We start from the raw sequence: 15,630 nt of genomic DNA, 5'->3' as shown, positions 1-15,630 counted from the left end.
CCATGTGGAAAGACAGGACAACAGGGTGAGCACAGAATAAATCCTGGGAGAGGTTTTTGCTGCAAAAGCACCAGGAACACAGGAGCACCTGGAAAAGCCTCTCTGGAGCTCTGCAAGGCTCTCAGGGCTTGTAATTCCCACTACACTGACCAAAAACCCTTGGAAAAGCCTCTCATGTTTGTCATTCCCATGGCACTGCCCAAAAACTCCTGAAAAGCCTCTCAGGAGCTCTGCAAGGCTTTCAGGGCTTGTAATTCCCACTACACTGACCAAAAACCCTTGGAAAAGCCTCTCATGTTTGTCATTCCCATGGCACTGCCCAAAAACTCCTGAAAAGCCTCTCAGGAGCTCTGCAAGGCTCTCAGGGCTTCTCATTCCCATAACATTGACCAAAAACCCTTGGAAAAGCCTCTCAGGTTTGTCACTCCTATCACAGTGACCAAAACCCCCTGAAAAGCCTCTCTGGAGCTCTGCAGGGCAGGCTCAGCCCCAGGTGCTCCTGCTCACAGGGAATTTCTCCTGCCTGGGGCAGCACTGGGGCTCTGTGTCCCCTCTGTGCCCTCTCAGAGCCCCTCCAGCCAGCACAGCAGCTCCCTGAGCACGAGGGGCAGAAGGAGGAGAGGGAAGAGCTACCCACCTTCCTCTAGCATGAGGGAGCCTGAATCCTCCACTTCTATCCATGCAAATAGTCCTACAGCCACTGGAACCCCATGAAATCTGGCACTGCAGAACAGAGGGTGTGTGAGGAGAGAAAGAGGAGAGATTAACAGGATTTTTGGGCAGGACAGGGATGAATCAGAGCCTGGGGAGCAGGTGCCAAGGGCTGGCTCAGGCCCTACAGCAGCCTGGGGGAGGCACTTGGAGACCCCCAGGGAAGCACGGAGCCCATTCCATGCGCCTTTGCTCTCCTCTGAGGTGTTTTTGAGATGAAACAACTCCCCTTCCATCCCCAGCTGCAGCGCAATTAGCACCAAGGAGAGCACTCCCCACTGCAGAGCCAGCAGGGAATCCTCTGCAGGGTCAGCCGAGGAGGGACCAGCCCTGGTTTGTAGGGAAGCTGCTCTGGGGGCTTGGGGAATCCCAAATCTGCTTTTCCTGCTGCCCCCTGTGCAGGCTGGCTTGGGGAATCACCAAATCTGCTCTTTCTGCTGCTCCCAGTGCAGGCTGGCAGTGCCACGGGGAACCAGCCTCAGCCCAGCCCCAGGCAGCTCTGCCCTGAGCCCTTCCTAAACTCAGCAAAGCCCCACAACCACACACAATTATTTTGCAGCCCATTTCTGCATTTCAAAGACCATCCAGACCCAGTGATATTGCTGATTTCCCAGCCCATGCTGCTGGAAACTACAGCACTGCCTCTAATCCTGGTTGTACCAACCAGAGAAGGAATTCCCTGCCAGCATTAATCACAGAGCAGCCAGCCCTGCCAGCTCCAGCCTTTTTGCTGGCAATGGGCACATCTGTGCCATTTGTGCTGTCCTGGTGCCCAATCCTCCCTGGGGCTGGGGCAGGGAGGAGCAGGCACTGCTGGGTCCTGTTCCAGCAGCACCTGAGCTCCTCCTGCCCTGCCTGGTTCCCAATCCCACCCATAGAGCAGCACAGGAACGTTTCAGCAGCACAGGAATGTTTCAGCAGCACAGGAACGTTTCAGCAGTACCAGAACATTTGAGCAGCACAAGAACGTTTCAGCAGCACAAGAACGTTTCAGCAGCACAGGAACGTTTCAGCAGCACAGGATCATTTCAGCAGCACAGGAACGTTTCAGCAGCACAGGAACATTTCAGCAGCACAGGAACGTTTCAGCAGTACCAGAACATTTCAGCAGCACAGGAACATCTCAGCAGCACAGGAACGTTTCAGAGCAGAGCCCTGCAGCTCCCAGGCAGGACTTTCTGAACCCCAGCATCATTTATTCAGCGTTGTTTGTGTGCAGGTGCCTCCAGGAGGGGGAGATTCCCACAACCCAGCACACAGGGCAGTAACTGGGGGCAAAGTTCCTCTGCCCTTCTTGCTGGAACAAAATGGTTTCAATAACTGCAAGCAGTGCTTCACCACCTCTGAAAACTCTGTGTGAATTCATCATTGCCCAGCTCCCCTCCCAGCAGAATCAGCCCCAAGCACAAACTGGACCTGGCCCTGGGGAGAGGCGACAAAGTGACAAAGTCCCCCCTGTCCCCTCAGACACCTCCTGTGCCCTCCTGACCCTTCTGAACACCCCAAACCTGCCATTCCTTAGGGCTTTGTCACTGCCTTGGTGCCTCCTGTGTGCCTCAGCCTCCTCTTTTTCACTCATGAACGTTTCACAGGATCAGAAACTTTGGGAAAGACCTCCAGGACCAGCCAGGCCAAGCATTAACCAGCCTTAACCAACCAGCCTTAACCATTAACCAACCCACGTCCCCAGGTGACCTGGACACCTCCAGGTGGTGATTCCACCTCTGCCTTGGGCAGCCTCTTTCCCCAAGAAACTGTTCCTAATATTGATAATATTTCCCCTAAAAATTGTTCCTAATATTGACAGTATTTCCCCCAGGAAACTGTTCCTAATATTGACCATATTGTTCCTAATATTGATAATATTTCCCCCAAGAAATTTTTCCTAATAATTGCTCCTAATAATGATAATATTGTTCCTAACAATTGTTCCTAATAATGATCATACTGTTCCTAATAATTGTTCCTAATATTGATAATACCATTCCTAGTAATTGTTCCTAATATTGATCATATTGTTCCTAATATTGATAATACCGCTCCTAATAATTGTTCCTAATATTGATAATATTGTCCCTAATATTTGTTCCTAATATTGATAATATTGTTCCTAATAATTGCCTCTCATATTGATCATATTGTTCCTAACATTTGCTCCTAATATTGATCATATTGTTCCTAATAATTGCTCCTCATATTGATAATATTGTCCCTAATAATTGTTCCTAATATTGATCATATTGTTCCTAATATTTGCTCCTCATATTGATAATATTGTTCCTAATATTGATCATATTGTTCCTAATATTTGCTCCTCATATTAATAATACTGTTCCTAATAATTGCTCCCAATATTGATAATATTGTTCCTAATAATCATTCCTAATATTGATAATATTGTTCCTAATAATTGTTCCTAATATTGTGCCTCTGCTGGCACAACTTGAGGCCATTTCTCACAGTTTCCTAATTTAAAAACAAACCAGAGCAGCTCAAACACCAATTAAGAGAGAGGAGTCAGAGCTCCTACACCTCATCCCTTCTCCTGGTGGGAATGAGAAGAACCCTTTGCATTTCTGGGATGCCACGGGTCCCAGGGAATTCCAGCAATGCTGATCAGGCCCAGCAGCTTCTCTGCAAAGCAAACAAGACCGAAACCCACTCTGACACCCAGGGTCAGCTGAGCCACGCAGGCTGCAGCAGGGTCACGGGGAAAAATGGATTTATGGCCAGATTGGCCTTTGGAGCTGCGCAGGGAAAGGGGCTTTGGGAAATTGTTAATGATGAGATTGGAGATGCAGCTGTGAGAGCAGAGTCTGGGAGCTGCCATGGCTGATTTACGCACACACACACCATAAACCCCTCCTGAGCCCATCCTCAAGATGTGATTGACGTTTTCACCCCATTCCCAAAGATATTCAGGTGTGGGGCTCCCTCTGGATCTGGGGTTCACTCACACACTCAGCAGAATGACTGACAAAACACATGAACACAACCAGACAGATTTTCTGAGAAGGCCTAAAACAGCTCACAGAGAGATGCAGCTCTGATTTGGAAGGACAGGGTATAAAACTGAATAAAACACAATAAAAACTGACAGAAACCCCAGCTTTTCCTCAACTTTCATTTCTAGTTGAAGGATCCTTCAATCAACAAGCAGATGTTGGTTTATTTATCCCAGACTGTCACTTGTGGACTTCTGCACCACCAGACGACCCTTCCCCAGACCCCACCCAGGGCAGGATCCCACAGGAGCATCTCTGGTTCCACACTGGGTGCATTTCAAACCAGCGAAATAACCCAAACCTTCCCAGAAACGCAACCCACCCTGCTCCCAGCGAGCTGGCAGCCCTGCAGCAGCGCGGGGAACCCGAGATTAATGAAATTACAAATCCAATCGTGCTCTGTGCGAGGCCTTTCTGCCTCGCTTGGCACCAGCCCTGGGGACGCTGCCGTGCCGTGCGCCTCAAGCTCCTTTGGCACAGCCCGCTGGGTCTGGGGACCTCCAGAGGGCTTCTCCAGCACCACAAACCCTTCCCACCTTCCTCAGCCACCCTCCCCACCTTCCTCTTAGCCACAGCACCACAGCATTTCCTCCAGCTGAAATGCAACATGGAAAAATCCAACAGGCCAACAAAGGGACTGGGGAGCGAGCGTAGCCGTGATATTCTATGAAAAACCCTTTTGCCAGGATTTTTCTCCTGAGAAGCTGGGAGGCCCCAGAAACAAAATGTAAACAATGGTTATCTGCTGCTGTGGGATGCAGCAGGTGCATCTGGGATTGGTCTCATGTGGTTGTTTTTAATTAATGGCCAATCACAGTCAGCTGGCTCGGACTCTGAGAGTCACACGAGCTTTTGTTGTCATTCCACTTCTTTCCTCCTGATGAAACGCTTTCTTCTGTTCTTTTAGTATAGCTTAAATATATATTAATATGTATAAAAACTATTATATATATATATGTACACACACACATATATATATATCATAAAATAATAACTAATATTTCATAAAATAATGTATATCACAAATATATATAATAAAATAATTATAATATGTAATAATATATATAATAATATAATACTATATAGATTAATAATAATAATAATAATAATAATAATACCTATCATAAAATAATGACTCAGCCTTCTGAAACACAGAGTCAAGATTTCCATCTCTCCCCTTGCCCTGGGACCCCTGTGAACAGCAGCACAGGCGAGAGGGAGCGGAGGGGAGGGAGCCCACGAGCCCGGGGCAGCAGGGGCGCCCCAGCCTCACCTGCTGCTGCCAGCCCCACGTCCAGGGGGTTCCTCTTGAGCTCGCAGCGGCTCTGGCTCTCTGGCATGCCGAGCTGGCGGCCCTGCTGCAGGCTGGAGATGATGCTGGACAGGTCGGTGTCGCGGCTGCGGCAGAGCACAGAGACCCCACGTTAGGGAAACCGCACCTCTGAAAGCACCTGAAGTACCAATCCCCCAGAACTGATTTTTCCCCCAATGTGAGCACAGCTGGGAGAGGTTTTTGTGTGCGGCAGCACTGCTGGATTGCAGGATTGCCCCTTCCTTCCCTCCTTCCCCTCCCTCCCTCCGTAACCTCTCCCGGATTTTCGAGGATTCCAAAGCCCTTCCCAAACTCCCCTCTCATTTCCCATCAAGGGCCCTGCAGCTGCCAGAGCTGCTGATTCCTGGTCCCAGCCCTGCCAGAGAGAACTTGCGTGGGCCAGGACTCGCATCGAGGATGGAAAATCTGCGAGCGGAGGAATTGGCAGAGCTGCTCCAGAATGAATAGGAAACTTGAACTGAAATAACTGATAGTTTTCTATCAGCTGCCACCCTTCTATTCTTGCAAACCCAAGTTTTTCCATTCCATCAGTGCTGGGACAAAAGGCTGTTTGGTTTGATTGAATGATGGTTTTCTCCTCAGAGAGGAACCCACCACGAGCCCGGGCAGCAGCGTTCCCCAGAGCTGAGGGCACAGATTTATTTACAAAACCCATTTTCAACTCCCCCTGCAACAGATCCTGAAACAATGCTCTTCCTTCTGGGAAAGAGACTGTGTTAGAGCAATTCAGCATTATTTTGCCTGCTCTCCTTGCATCACACTGCTGCTAACTAGGCTGGGTTAGTCCTTTTTTCTATTTGTTTTTTCCTTCTATGGAGATAATGGACACAACAACCAATTCGCTGTAGCAGATACTGCAGCTCAGTGGTGAATTCTTTTGCTGGCCAACCACTCTCCAGTTGCAAAATATTCCTGAGTCAAGGATCTACAAGGAGCGAGGAGGAGGAAGAAGGTGGCAGGAGCTGGTGGTGCTGGAACATCTCCCTTTGGTTTGTCCGCTTGCAGGAGATGCTGAGCTCCCCATCCTGTCAGCACCAGGGGCTCACCCCCAGCTCAACAGGACAACTTCTCCTCCTGCCCTGCCTCTGAAGGGAGGATGAGAGCCAGGAGAGCCAGAGACACTTGGCAGAAAGGACAGAAATAAGTGAGGAATAAACGAGGAATAAACGAGGAATAAACGAGGAACGCTGCCCTCCCTGCCCAGCCACAGCTCCCTCCCTGCTCCCACCCGGGGTGTCCTCACCTGGGCCCGGCAGGGCAGCCCGGAGGGTGCATTATCTGCAGCATTACCAGCCCTGATCTGCCTTAAATATCCCCCCGTGCTGCTGCTGGCCCCGAGCAGCTCCGGGGCTCCAGCCCAGCCCGGCTGCAGCAGGGACGGAGCTAATCCGCGTCTAGCTGCTGCTAAGCTCATCAGCCCAGGACAGAAAGTCTTGAGGTACTTTCAGCGGGCGTCTGGCCGCAGATGGCAGGGGAGCTGCAGACACAAACAGCCCCTGATTCCCTCCAGGATCCCCATCCCGGGGGGATCAGCAGGAGCAGGGATGCCGGGCTCCCAAATCCCCCGAGCAGCCTCCCACCTCCCCCCGGAGCTCCTTATGCAAGCACGAGGCTCATTACTTAAGCAAGCCCACAGGTGAGTGGGAAGCCCATTTCTCCTGTGCCAAGCAGTTTTGGGTCTTATCCTCTTTTAGCTGCCACCTTTAAGATGCATTATGCAAATATTTTGGTGTCTTAAGTCATTTATGGGATTAATGTGAAGTGATTATCAGTTCTTTTTAATCATGCCAATCAATAAGCGGCTGTCAGGGACAGAGGACAAATGCAGATAAACGCTGCCATCAGCACAAGGCCCGGAAAGGGCGGAGGAGAGGAGCCAGGAGAGCAGGGAGTGGGAAGAGAGAAATGGGATAATTGCATCTTTGCATTTGCACGCTGCCTCGCATCCCAATGGAGCCCAGAGCAGGCTGCTGGGCAAACACCTTCGGCTGCTGGGAGGGATTGTTCCACCCAGCAGGAAAATGCAGCCCCTCTCCGTGGAGCAGCTCCTCAGAGCCCAGGGAGGGCAGAACACCCGGAGGGATCCAGGGGAAACAGAGCCCAGTGCAGGGAATCGTCGCCACCAGCACCAGCAGCGCTGCTCTCCTGTCCCCAAAGAAACATCATGGTGTGCTGCTCTCCTGTCCCCAAAAAAAAACATCATGGTGTGCTGCTCTCCTGCCCCCCAAAAAAACATCATGGTGTGCTGCTCTCCTGTCCCCACAGAAACATCATGGTGTGCTGCTCTCCTGTCCCCACAGAAACATCATGGTGTGCTGCTCTCCTGCCCCCACAGAAACATCATGGTGTGCTGCTCTCCTACCCCCAAAAAAACATCATGGTGTGCTGCTCTCCTGCCCCCACAGAAACATCATGGTGTGCTGCTCTTCTGCCCCCCCAAAAAAAATCATGGTGTGCTGCTCTCCTGCCCCCAAAGAAACATCATGGTGTGCTGCTCTCCTGTCCCCACAGAAACATCATGGTGTGCTGCTCTCCTGCCCCCAAAAAAAACATCATGGTGTGCTGCTCTCCTGCCCCCAAAAAAAACATCATGGTGTGCTGCTCTTCTGCCCCCCAAAAAAAAATCATGGTGTGCTGCTCTCTTGCCCCCAAACCTCCTGCTGTCTGATTTTCCATGGTTTAAAATAAAAACCATCAAGGTGTGCACAGGTGCATCAGCAAATCCATGTTCAGGGGGCCACAAGCTCAGTCCTGCCTCAGTTTACCCCTGGAGCCAGGCAGAACCCAGTCCCATTCTCCACCCCACTAAAAACACATCGAGGTGTGCACAGGTGCATCAGCAAATCCACGCTCAAGGAGCCACAGGGACACTCCTGCCTCAGTTTACCCACTGGATCAGGCAGATCCCAGTCCCATTGTCCACCCCAGCCCCCAGGCTGCTGGCCTGTGACCCCAGTGGGCACAGAGGTGCTGACAGATGTCCCCGAGGGTCACAGCCACCCCCAGCCTGCCCAGGCAGACCCAGGCTGGCACAACGCCTCCCAAATGCGCTTCATTTGCGGCCATTAGCAGCGAGTGCATGTCTGAGGAGGAGAGGGACGAGCAGACTAATGGCTGGAGACAATTAAGCAGAGGATAAATCAGTGTCAGGGCTCTGCAGAGCGCAGGCAGCCAGGCGCCCGCAGGCTCTGCTCGCAGACTGCACGGGGGAAGGAGACGGCCCGGGCAAAATGGGAATAACTCCCACCAGGGGCTGCCCTTCCTGGGCAAAATGGGAATAACTCCCACCAGGGGCTGCCCTTGCCGGGCAAAATGGGAATAACTCCCACCAGGGGCTGCCCTTGCCGGGCAAAATGGGAATAACTCCCACCAGGGGCTGCCCTTCCTGGGCAAAATGGGAATAACTCCCACCAGGGGCTGCCCTTGCCGGGCAAAATGGGAATAACTCCCACCAGGGGCTGCCCTTGCCGGGCAAAATGGGAATAACTCCCACCAGGGGCTGCCCTTCCTGGGCAAAATGGGAATAACTCCCACCAGGGGCTGCCCTTGCCGGGCAAAATGGGAATAACTCCCACCAGGGGCTGCCCTTGCCGGGCAAAATGGGAGTAACTCCCACCAGGGGCTGCCCTTGCCGGGCAAAATGGGAATAACTCCCACCAGGGGCTGCCCTTGCCGGGCAAAATGGGAATAACTCCCACCAGGGGCTGCCCTTCCCCTCCTGCAGCGCCCTCTGCCCCCAGTGAGGAGGTGCTGGGGCTGCTCCCAGCGCCTCATCCTCCTCACGAGTGAGGCTGAAGGAGCCGGGCAGGCTCTGCCACCCTGCTGGCACTGCCAGCTGTGCCCTGCCCTGAGCCCCAGGGTCACCGCAGAGAGATGCCAGCCAGGAGAAGGGATGTGCCAGGCAGAGGAGGAGTTCAGCCAGCTGCAGCTGCCAAGGGCTGCTCCAGAGTGAGGGGTGGGTGTCAATGTGGAGCTCCAGAGTGAGGTGTTGTGTAATTTTGGAGCTCAGGCTCTCCCTGCCCTGCTCCAGAGTAAGGTGTTGGTGTAATTTTGGAGCTCAGGTTGTTCTTGCTCTGCTCCAGAGTGAGGTGTTAGTGTGAATTTGGAGCTCAGGCTCTCCCTGCCCTGCTCCAGAGTGAGGTGTTGGTGTGAATTTGGACCTCCAGAGTGAGCTGTTGGTGTGAATCTGGAGCTCCAGAATGAGATCCTGTGTAATTTTGGAGCTCAGGCTCTCCCTGCCCTGCTCCAGACCTCACTGGGCTGGCAGCTCTGGGCTCTGGGATGCCCAGGAATGGAGCAGACAGCAGAGGCCACCTGGCCCTGCAGCCTCAGGAGCTCCAGAGAGAGCTGGGACAGAACCTCAGGGACTCCCAAAGCAGCAGGGACAGAATTCCACAGGTCCAGGAACTGCAGGAGAGCTGAGGGAATGGGGAACAGACCCAGCACCACACCAGAGTGGGGAACTTTCCCTAAAGCTCCATCAAATCAAAGCAAAGCTGGGAAAACACACTCAAAATTCTCTGCAGGAATGCAAAGTAGGGGACTGGAAGAGAAGAGAGACTCAGAAAGTGAAATAGGGAAGGAAATAAAATGGAAAAACATTTCTTTTAGAACACATCCCAGCGGCTCTCCATCCCTTTAACGATCAGGCAGTAAGTGCAGGGATTATATTAAATTTTCCCGATCAATAGAGCAGCCATAAAACTGCCCCGACCCTCTGCCCCTCCCTCCAATAAAGAAAGGGAAAATCCAATATGCAAAGGGAGGGATGTCAGAGCTGCAGGGAGGGGACAGCAGGGCAGGCACCGGGGCAGGGGCAGCTGCACCCAGGGCTGTTCCAGGGCTCAGGTGCAGGCTCAGGGCATTCCCTCTGCATTGGAAACCCTGGGTGTCACTGCCCCCCTGACCCCGCCTGGCCAGGCCGAGGCACCAGCAGGAATTCTGAGCGATCGGTGTCTCCTGCAATGGAACAACCGTCCCTGGCTGTGCCCTGGCTGGCCCCAAGCAAGGTCAGTGTCCCAGGGCAGCCCTAAGCCGGGCTCCTGAGTCAGCAGAGGCAGGGCTGGGATCAGGGAAAGCCTCAGCTCAGCCCCAGCGCCCCTCCTGGCCACGGTCACCTTGGGCAGAGCCCCAAAGCCACCCAGGGCCACCCGGGGCTGGGATTGGGGTCAAGGGGACAGGGCAGGGTGGGGGCAGCGGCCTGAGCCCTCCTGTGGGGCTGGCACCTTCCTGGCAGGGCTGGTACATGTCCTGTGGGGCTGGCACCTTCCTGGCAGGGCTGGCACCTTCCTGGCTGGGCTGGTACATGTCCTGCTGGGCCGGCACCTGTCCTGCAGCACCAGCCCCTCCCTAGCTGGGCTGGCACCTGTCCTGCTGGGCTGGCACCTGTCCTGCAGCACCAGCACCTGTCCTGCAGCACCAGCACCTGTCCTGCAGGGCTGGCACCTCCCTGCTGGGCTGGTACATGTCCTGCAGGGCTGGCACTTGTCCTGCAGCACCGTCACCTGTCCTGCCAGCACTGGCACCTCCCTGGCACAGTCAGCCAAGGCAGCTCCTGGAAATGCCCCCCACCACAGGAGCAGGATGTTCCCATGGGAATTAATTCTGTTCTCTAAACAAAACCCAGCAAGCAAAGCTCAGGGAAAGCCACCCCTTATTATTATTTTGATTTGTAAAACATATTTTTATATATTTATCATATAAATATATTTTATAGTATATTTATACTGTATATTGCATTGTATATAATTACATATTATATTGTATTATTGTATATTATTATACTCTATTATATATTATATTTTATTTTATACTTATATATTATATTATATTGTTATACACATTATGTATTTTATTGTATTATCATATATTATACTCTATTATATATAATATTGCTATATGTATTGTATTATATTTATTCTATTTATTATATATAAAAATATATTTTATTATTAAATACAAGTATATACTATAAATACATTTCTTTCTTGTGTATTATAATATGTATATGTATATTATGTTTTATATATTATATTGTATAGTGTGCTTACTATTATTATTATTATTATTTTGAATTTGTATTATATTTTCATTGCTCTCCTTTTGCGTAACTTTTAAGACTTCCCCCCTGGTACAAAGCCCTGTGTGTCACTGTGTCCTTGTCACCCACGATCTGCCAGAACAATTCCCCAGCCTCCCCCTCTGCCTGCCAGGGCCCTGCACCCCTGAGCTTCACCCAGCAGCACCAAGGGAAAAGGGGACATGAGGAGAGGAAAACAGGAGGATAAACAAAGTTTTCCCAACTGGAGGGAGCAGAGAGGCCTGAAAACCCCAACCCTCCCCATGGGCAGCACAGCCCTAAATCTCCCTGCAGCCTGAGCCTGGAAAAACAAATTAATCATCCTGCAATGTCCCCAGCAAAATGCCCATAAAATTTCATTAATGCTCGTGACAGTTCATAAAAATGATCAGTAGGGCTGGCAACTCCAAAATAAGGTGGAAATAAGTATGAAGATGTTTTCACTGTAAGCCTGCTCTGTCATTCAGCTCCCTGCAAGCTCATAAATAAAAAGCAGCTGGAATTGCAGCACCCTGAGAGAGGGAGGAGAGGCATCCCTGAGTGTGGGACCTGTCAGGAGATTTCTGCTCTGCAGGGACAGGGACGTGGGGCTGGCACAGCTCACGGGGCTCAGGGCTCCTCCAACACCCCGAATTCCCCTCATTTCCTCCCCTCACCAAGGGCAGATGGTGAAATATTAAAATGATATTAAAATAATGCAATGCGTGGAATAAAATAATGGGAAAAATGGAAAATAAAATGAGCAGCTTTGATCGGTGCCACTGATAATGTCACTTGTGTCACCCAGCAGAGCTCTGCTGAGTCAGGAGCAGCCTTGACACCTCCACCAGCAGCTGCTTTTCAATCCTGCCCTGCTCTCCTTTCCAAAGCACGGAGCTAAATCACTGCAGTTCCCATTTTCTCTGCTTCTCCCATCTCCTTTCCCAGGTGTTTTTCACCTCCTCCTTTTCCCCAGCCTGATTTATGTCCCTTCTCCCCTGTTCCATTCCCCTTCAGCAGCTGCACACCCAGCAGGGCAGGTGTGGGACAGCACCTGAACCTGTCTGCCAGCCCTGCTGGAACTGAAATCTGCTTTACAGGGCTGGTGCTGCTCAAACACAGAAACCCCCAAATCCTTCCTCTGCCACACAGCACTACCAGGTTTGTTCCCTTTTACATGGGCTGGATGGGCGGCTTTTGACAGCTGGGCTCCTCAGGAAAAGCAAAACTTCTGCTCCCAATAGGAATTACTGAGGTTTCTCCCAGGACAGAGCTAAACTGAAGGGAACAGTCAAGCTGAGGAAGACCAGGAAATGCATCTGACATAAAAACCAGACCATTATTTTATTCCACACACTGCAAGCTCAGAATTATTTTTTTTAAGACAGGGATTCTAATTTCCAAAGGTGTTGGCACCCTCAGCTGCCATTGTGCAGAATCATTGCTCACAGGGCCATTAATTAAGGCACTGTCAGCACTTCCATCCCAAACCTCTGCCTTTTAGGAGTTTATAACGACCATAAAATTCTGCTCTGGGCTGAAATTTCGCATGGAAGGAATCCATCCCTTTGTATTTGAGAGTCCCAGCACTTGGAGCAGCCAGGCAGGGTTTGCAGTCTAGGGCTGCCTTTCCCAAACCTGCTTTTATGGTGCTGAGCTGCTGCACTGGCTCCTGGTGCTCACTGTGGGCTGGGTTTGTGCTCCTAACCTGGAACACTTGGGAATTGTGGCGGTTTGTGGCTCACAGCTACAGCCTGAAACACCAGTTCAACACCAGAGAATTGCTCTGCCCTCACTGCTCCCTGCTGGAGGATGAGCCCACGTGGATTTCCCACCTTCATTATTCCCATGGCCAAGGCTGAATCCCTCTCCAGTTAAAGACATGGACATTGCTCCAGCAGTAGCAATAATTTCCCTTTTTTTCCATCTCTAACTGAACAGGCTCACACAAAACGCCAAAAATTCCCTTTTAGCAAAACTCCAATTTCCCCCTGGCAGATCCTGATTTCCCCAGCACCCAGGAGTGGAGGGACCCCCCCAGACCCCACCCTGCCTCCTCCTGCTGCTTTCTCCTCCCTGAGAAGTTTCCCAGCTCAGATTCATTGCTCTCATTCCACAAATCAATCAGTTTTCTACAACTCAAGGGCTGCATCCTGATCTGGAAATCCAGAATGAAAAAAACCTTTCAAAATGCCAGGTTTTAGTGCACATTTCTGGGTTTTTAAAGGATGAGAGGAGTTTGTGGCTGCTGGCAGCACATGAAGATAATGCACCACGCCCAGGATGTCAGGGGTCACAGAGGAATATTCAGTTTGCAACTGGAGAGCCTCAATTCATGAATTTCCACCTTCTTGGGACCAGAGTAAACCCATCAAAATTGGGGTTCCTTTAGAAATCTCATCAATCCTCTCTTCCAATGGAAAAGGGACTGTTTGCCCCACAACTTCCCCCAAAATAACAACAAAAGAGAGGGTGTGTGGGAAGGGGAGGATGAGGAACTAAGGGAGGAAGAAATTAACCCCAGAACTGCCAGAAATGTTCATTTCCATCCATCAGCACCCAGGAACAATCAGAAACTCTCAGCCCACCACACAGAGAGGGGCCCAAAAACGGTACCTGCAAGAGCTCTCTCGGAAGGAGATGTTCAGATCCCAGTGGGTGTGAATCCTGCAACAACAAACAAACCAAAAACAGAGCTCAGAGGCAGGGCTGAGCACTCATGTCCTGCCCCTGAACCCTGCTCCAGCCTGGGGACCCCGAGAGACCCCCCAGCCCCAATTCCTGCCTTGTTTAGCCCCAGTTCCAGCCCTGTCCAGCCCCAATTCCTGCCTTGTTTAGCCCCAGTTCCAGCTCCAATTCCTGCCTTGTTCAATCCCAATTCCAGCCCCAGTTCCTGCCTTGGCCAGCCCCCAATTCCAGCTCCAATTCCTGCCCAATTCCAGCCCTGTCCAGCTCCAATTCCAGCCCCAATTCCTGCCTTGTTTAGCCCCAGTTCCAGACCCAATTCCAGACCCCAATTCCAGCCCCAATTCCTGCCCAATTCCAGCCTTGTCCAGCCCCAATTCCAGCTCCAATTCCTGCCTTCTCCAGCCCAAATTCCAGCCCCATCCCATTTTAACCCAGGCCTGGCCCAGTTCCCCATCCCAGTTTAACTCAGGTTTGCTGAAGCCTGGCCCAGTTCCCCATCCCAGTTTAACCCAGTTTAACCTAGGCCTGGCCCAGTTCCCCATCCCAGTTTAACCCAGGCCTGGCCCGGCTCCCCATCCCAGTTTAAGCCAGGCCTGGCCCAGTTCCCCATCCCAGTTTAACCCAGGCCTGGCCCGGCTCCCCATCCCAGTTTAAGCCAGGCCTGGCCCAGCTCCCCATCCCAGTTTAACCCAGTTCTGCTCTCCGTGGGGGCCAGCAAAGCCCCCCAGCCCGGGGAGGCCACAGCAGGTGAATTAAGGCCGGAGCAGATGGGACACAGCCCCTGCAGGGCCCAGCTGTCGTGTCTGGGCTCTGGGGCCGCTGTGCTGCTCCTGACGTCCCCAGGGCCATCACGAGGGGGTCAGGCTGCTCCTGATGTCCCCAGGGCCATCACAAGGGGGTCAGGCTGCTCCTGACGTCCCCAGGGCCATCACGAGGGGGTCAGGCTGCTCCTGATGTCCCCAGGGCCTCCCAGGGCCATCACAAGGGGGTCAGGCTGCTCCTGATGTCCCCAGGGCCTCCCAGGGCCATCACAAGGGGGTCAGGCTGCTCCTGATGTCCCCAGGGCCATCACGAGGGGGTCAGGCTGCTCCTGACGTCCCCAGGGCCATCACAAGGGGGTCAGGCTGCTCCTGATGTCCCCAGGGCCATCACAAGGGGGTCAGGCTGCTCCTGACGTCCCCAGAGCCTCCCAGGGCCATCAGGAGGGGTCACTGTTCCATTCTCCCCCCACTGGAACAGGAGACCCCTGGGCTCCCCTGTCTGAGGGATGAACGCTCAGGGATGCTGGGGCTGGGAGCAGGAGATGCTCCCTGGGCACTGAGCACTGAATTCCTGGTTTTTCCACCTGTTCCTGCCCTCAGGGGAATTCTACCTGTCCCACCTGCCCCCCACACTGCAGCACAGGTCCCAGGGAAGGAAAGAACAAATGCACAAAATCAGGGAAATGAAAAGCACAAGGGCACAAAATCAGGGAAAGGAAAAGAGCAAGGGCTCAAAATGAGGGAAAGGAAAAGAAAAAGGGTAAAAAAGCAGGGAAAAGAAAAGGGCAAGGGCACAAAATCAGGGAAAGGAAAAGAGCAAGGGCACACAATCAGGGGGAGCTGAACCCAGCTGGGAGAATCCTGCTCCCCCCAAGGAAATTAAAATTAACCAAGGGGCACAAACTGCAGGAGAGCACAGCCCTGGCAGGCTGGGGATCACTGCCTGGGAGCTCCCACACATTCCTCCTTCATTTCCCAGCAAACCAGGCACAGCAATTACAGTAATTAAAGATTTGAGATAAGGGCACTTTGTGTTTGGGGGGCCCAGCGTTATCAATTGCAGTTATCACGTTG

At 52.0% G+C, this 15,630-nt stretch overlaps 1 protein-coding gene across 2 annotated transcripts in view; it reads right to left on the bottom strand.

Annotated features, from left to right (window-relative positions):
* SAMD11 (sterile alpha motif domain containing 11) overlaps positions 1-15,630 on the bottom strand; it is a 74,843-nt gene that overhangs the window by 34,507 nt on the left and 24,706 nt on the right. For both annotated transcript variants that reach the window (XM_054292115.1, XM_054292116.1), the window contains exons 4-5: positions 13,724-13,774; positions 4,990-5,114 (exon numbers count right to left, since the gene is read on the bottom strand). In XM_054292115.1, coding sequence (XP_054148090.1) covers positions 4,990-5,114; positions 13,724-13,774 — 176 coding nt within the window. The remainder of the gene's footprint in view (positions 1-4,989; positions 5,115-13,723; positions 13,775-15,630) is intronic.

Source organism: Melozone crissalis, unplaced genomic scaffold (genome assembly GCF_028551555.1).
Source record: "Melozone crissalis strain CALT ecotype California unplaced genomic scaffold, PUWL_Pcris_2 ptg000107l_1, whole genome shotgun sequence".
Classification (NCBI taxonomy): domain Eukaryota; kingdom Metazoa; phylum Chordata; class Aves; order Passeriformes; family Passerellidae; genus Melozone; species Melozone crissalis.
Note: the sequence above shows the minus strand (reverse complement) of the source record. Positions and strands in the feature narration are given on the sequence as shown.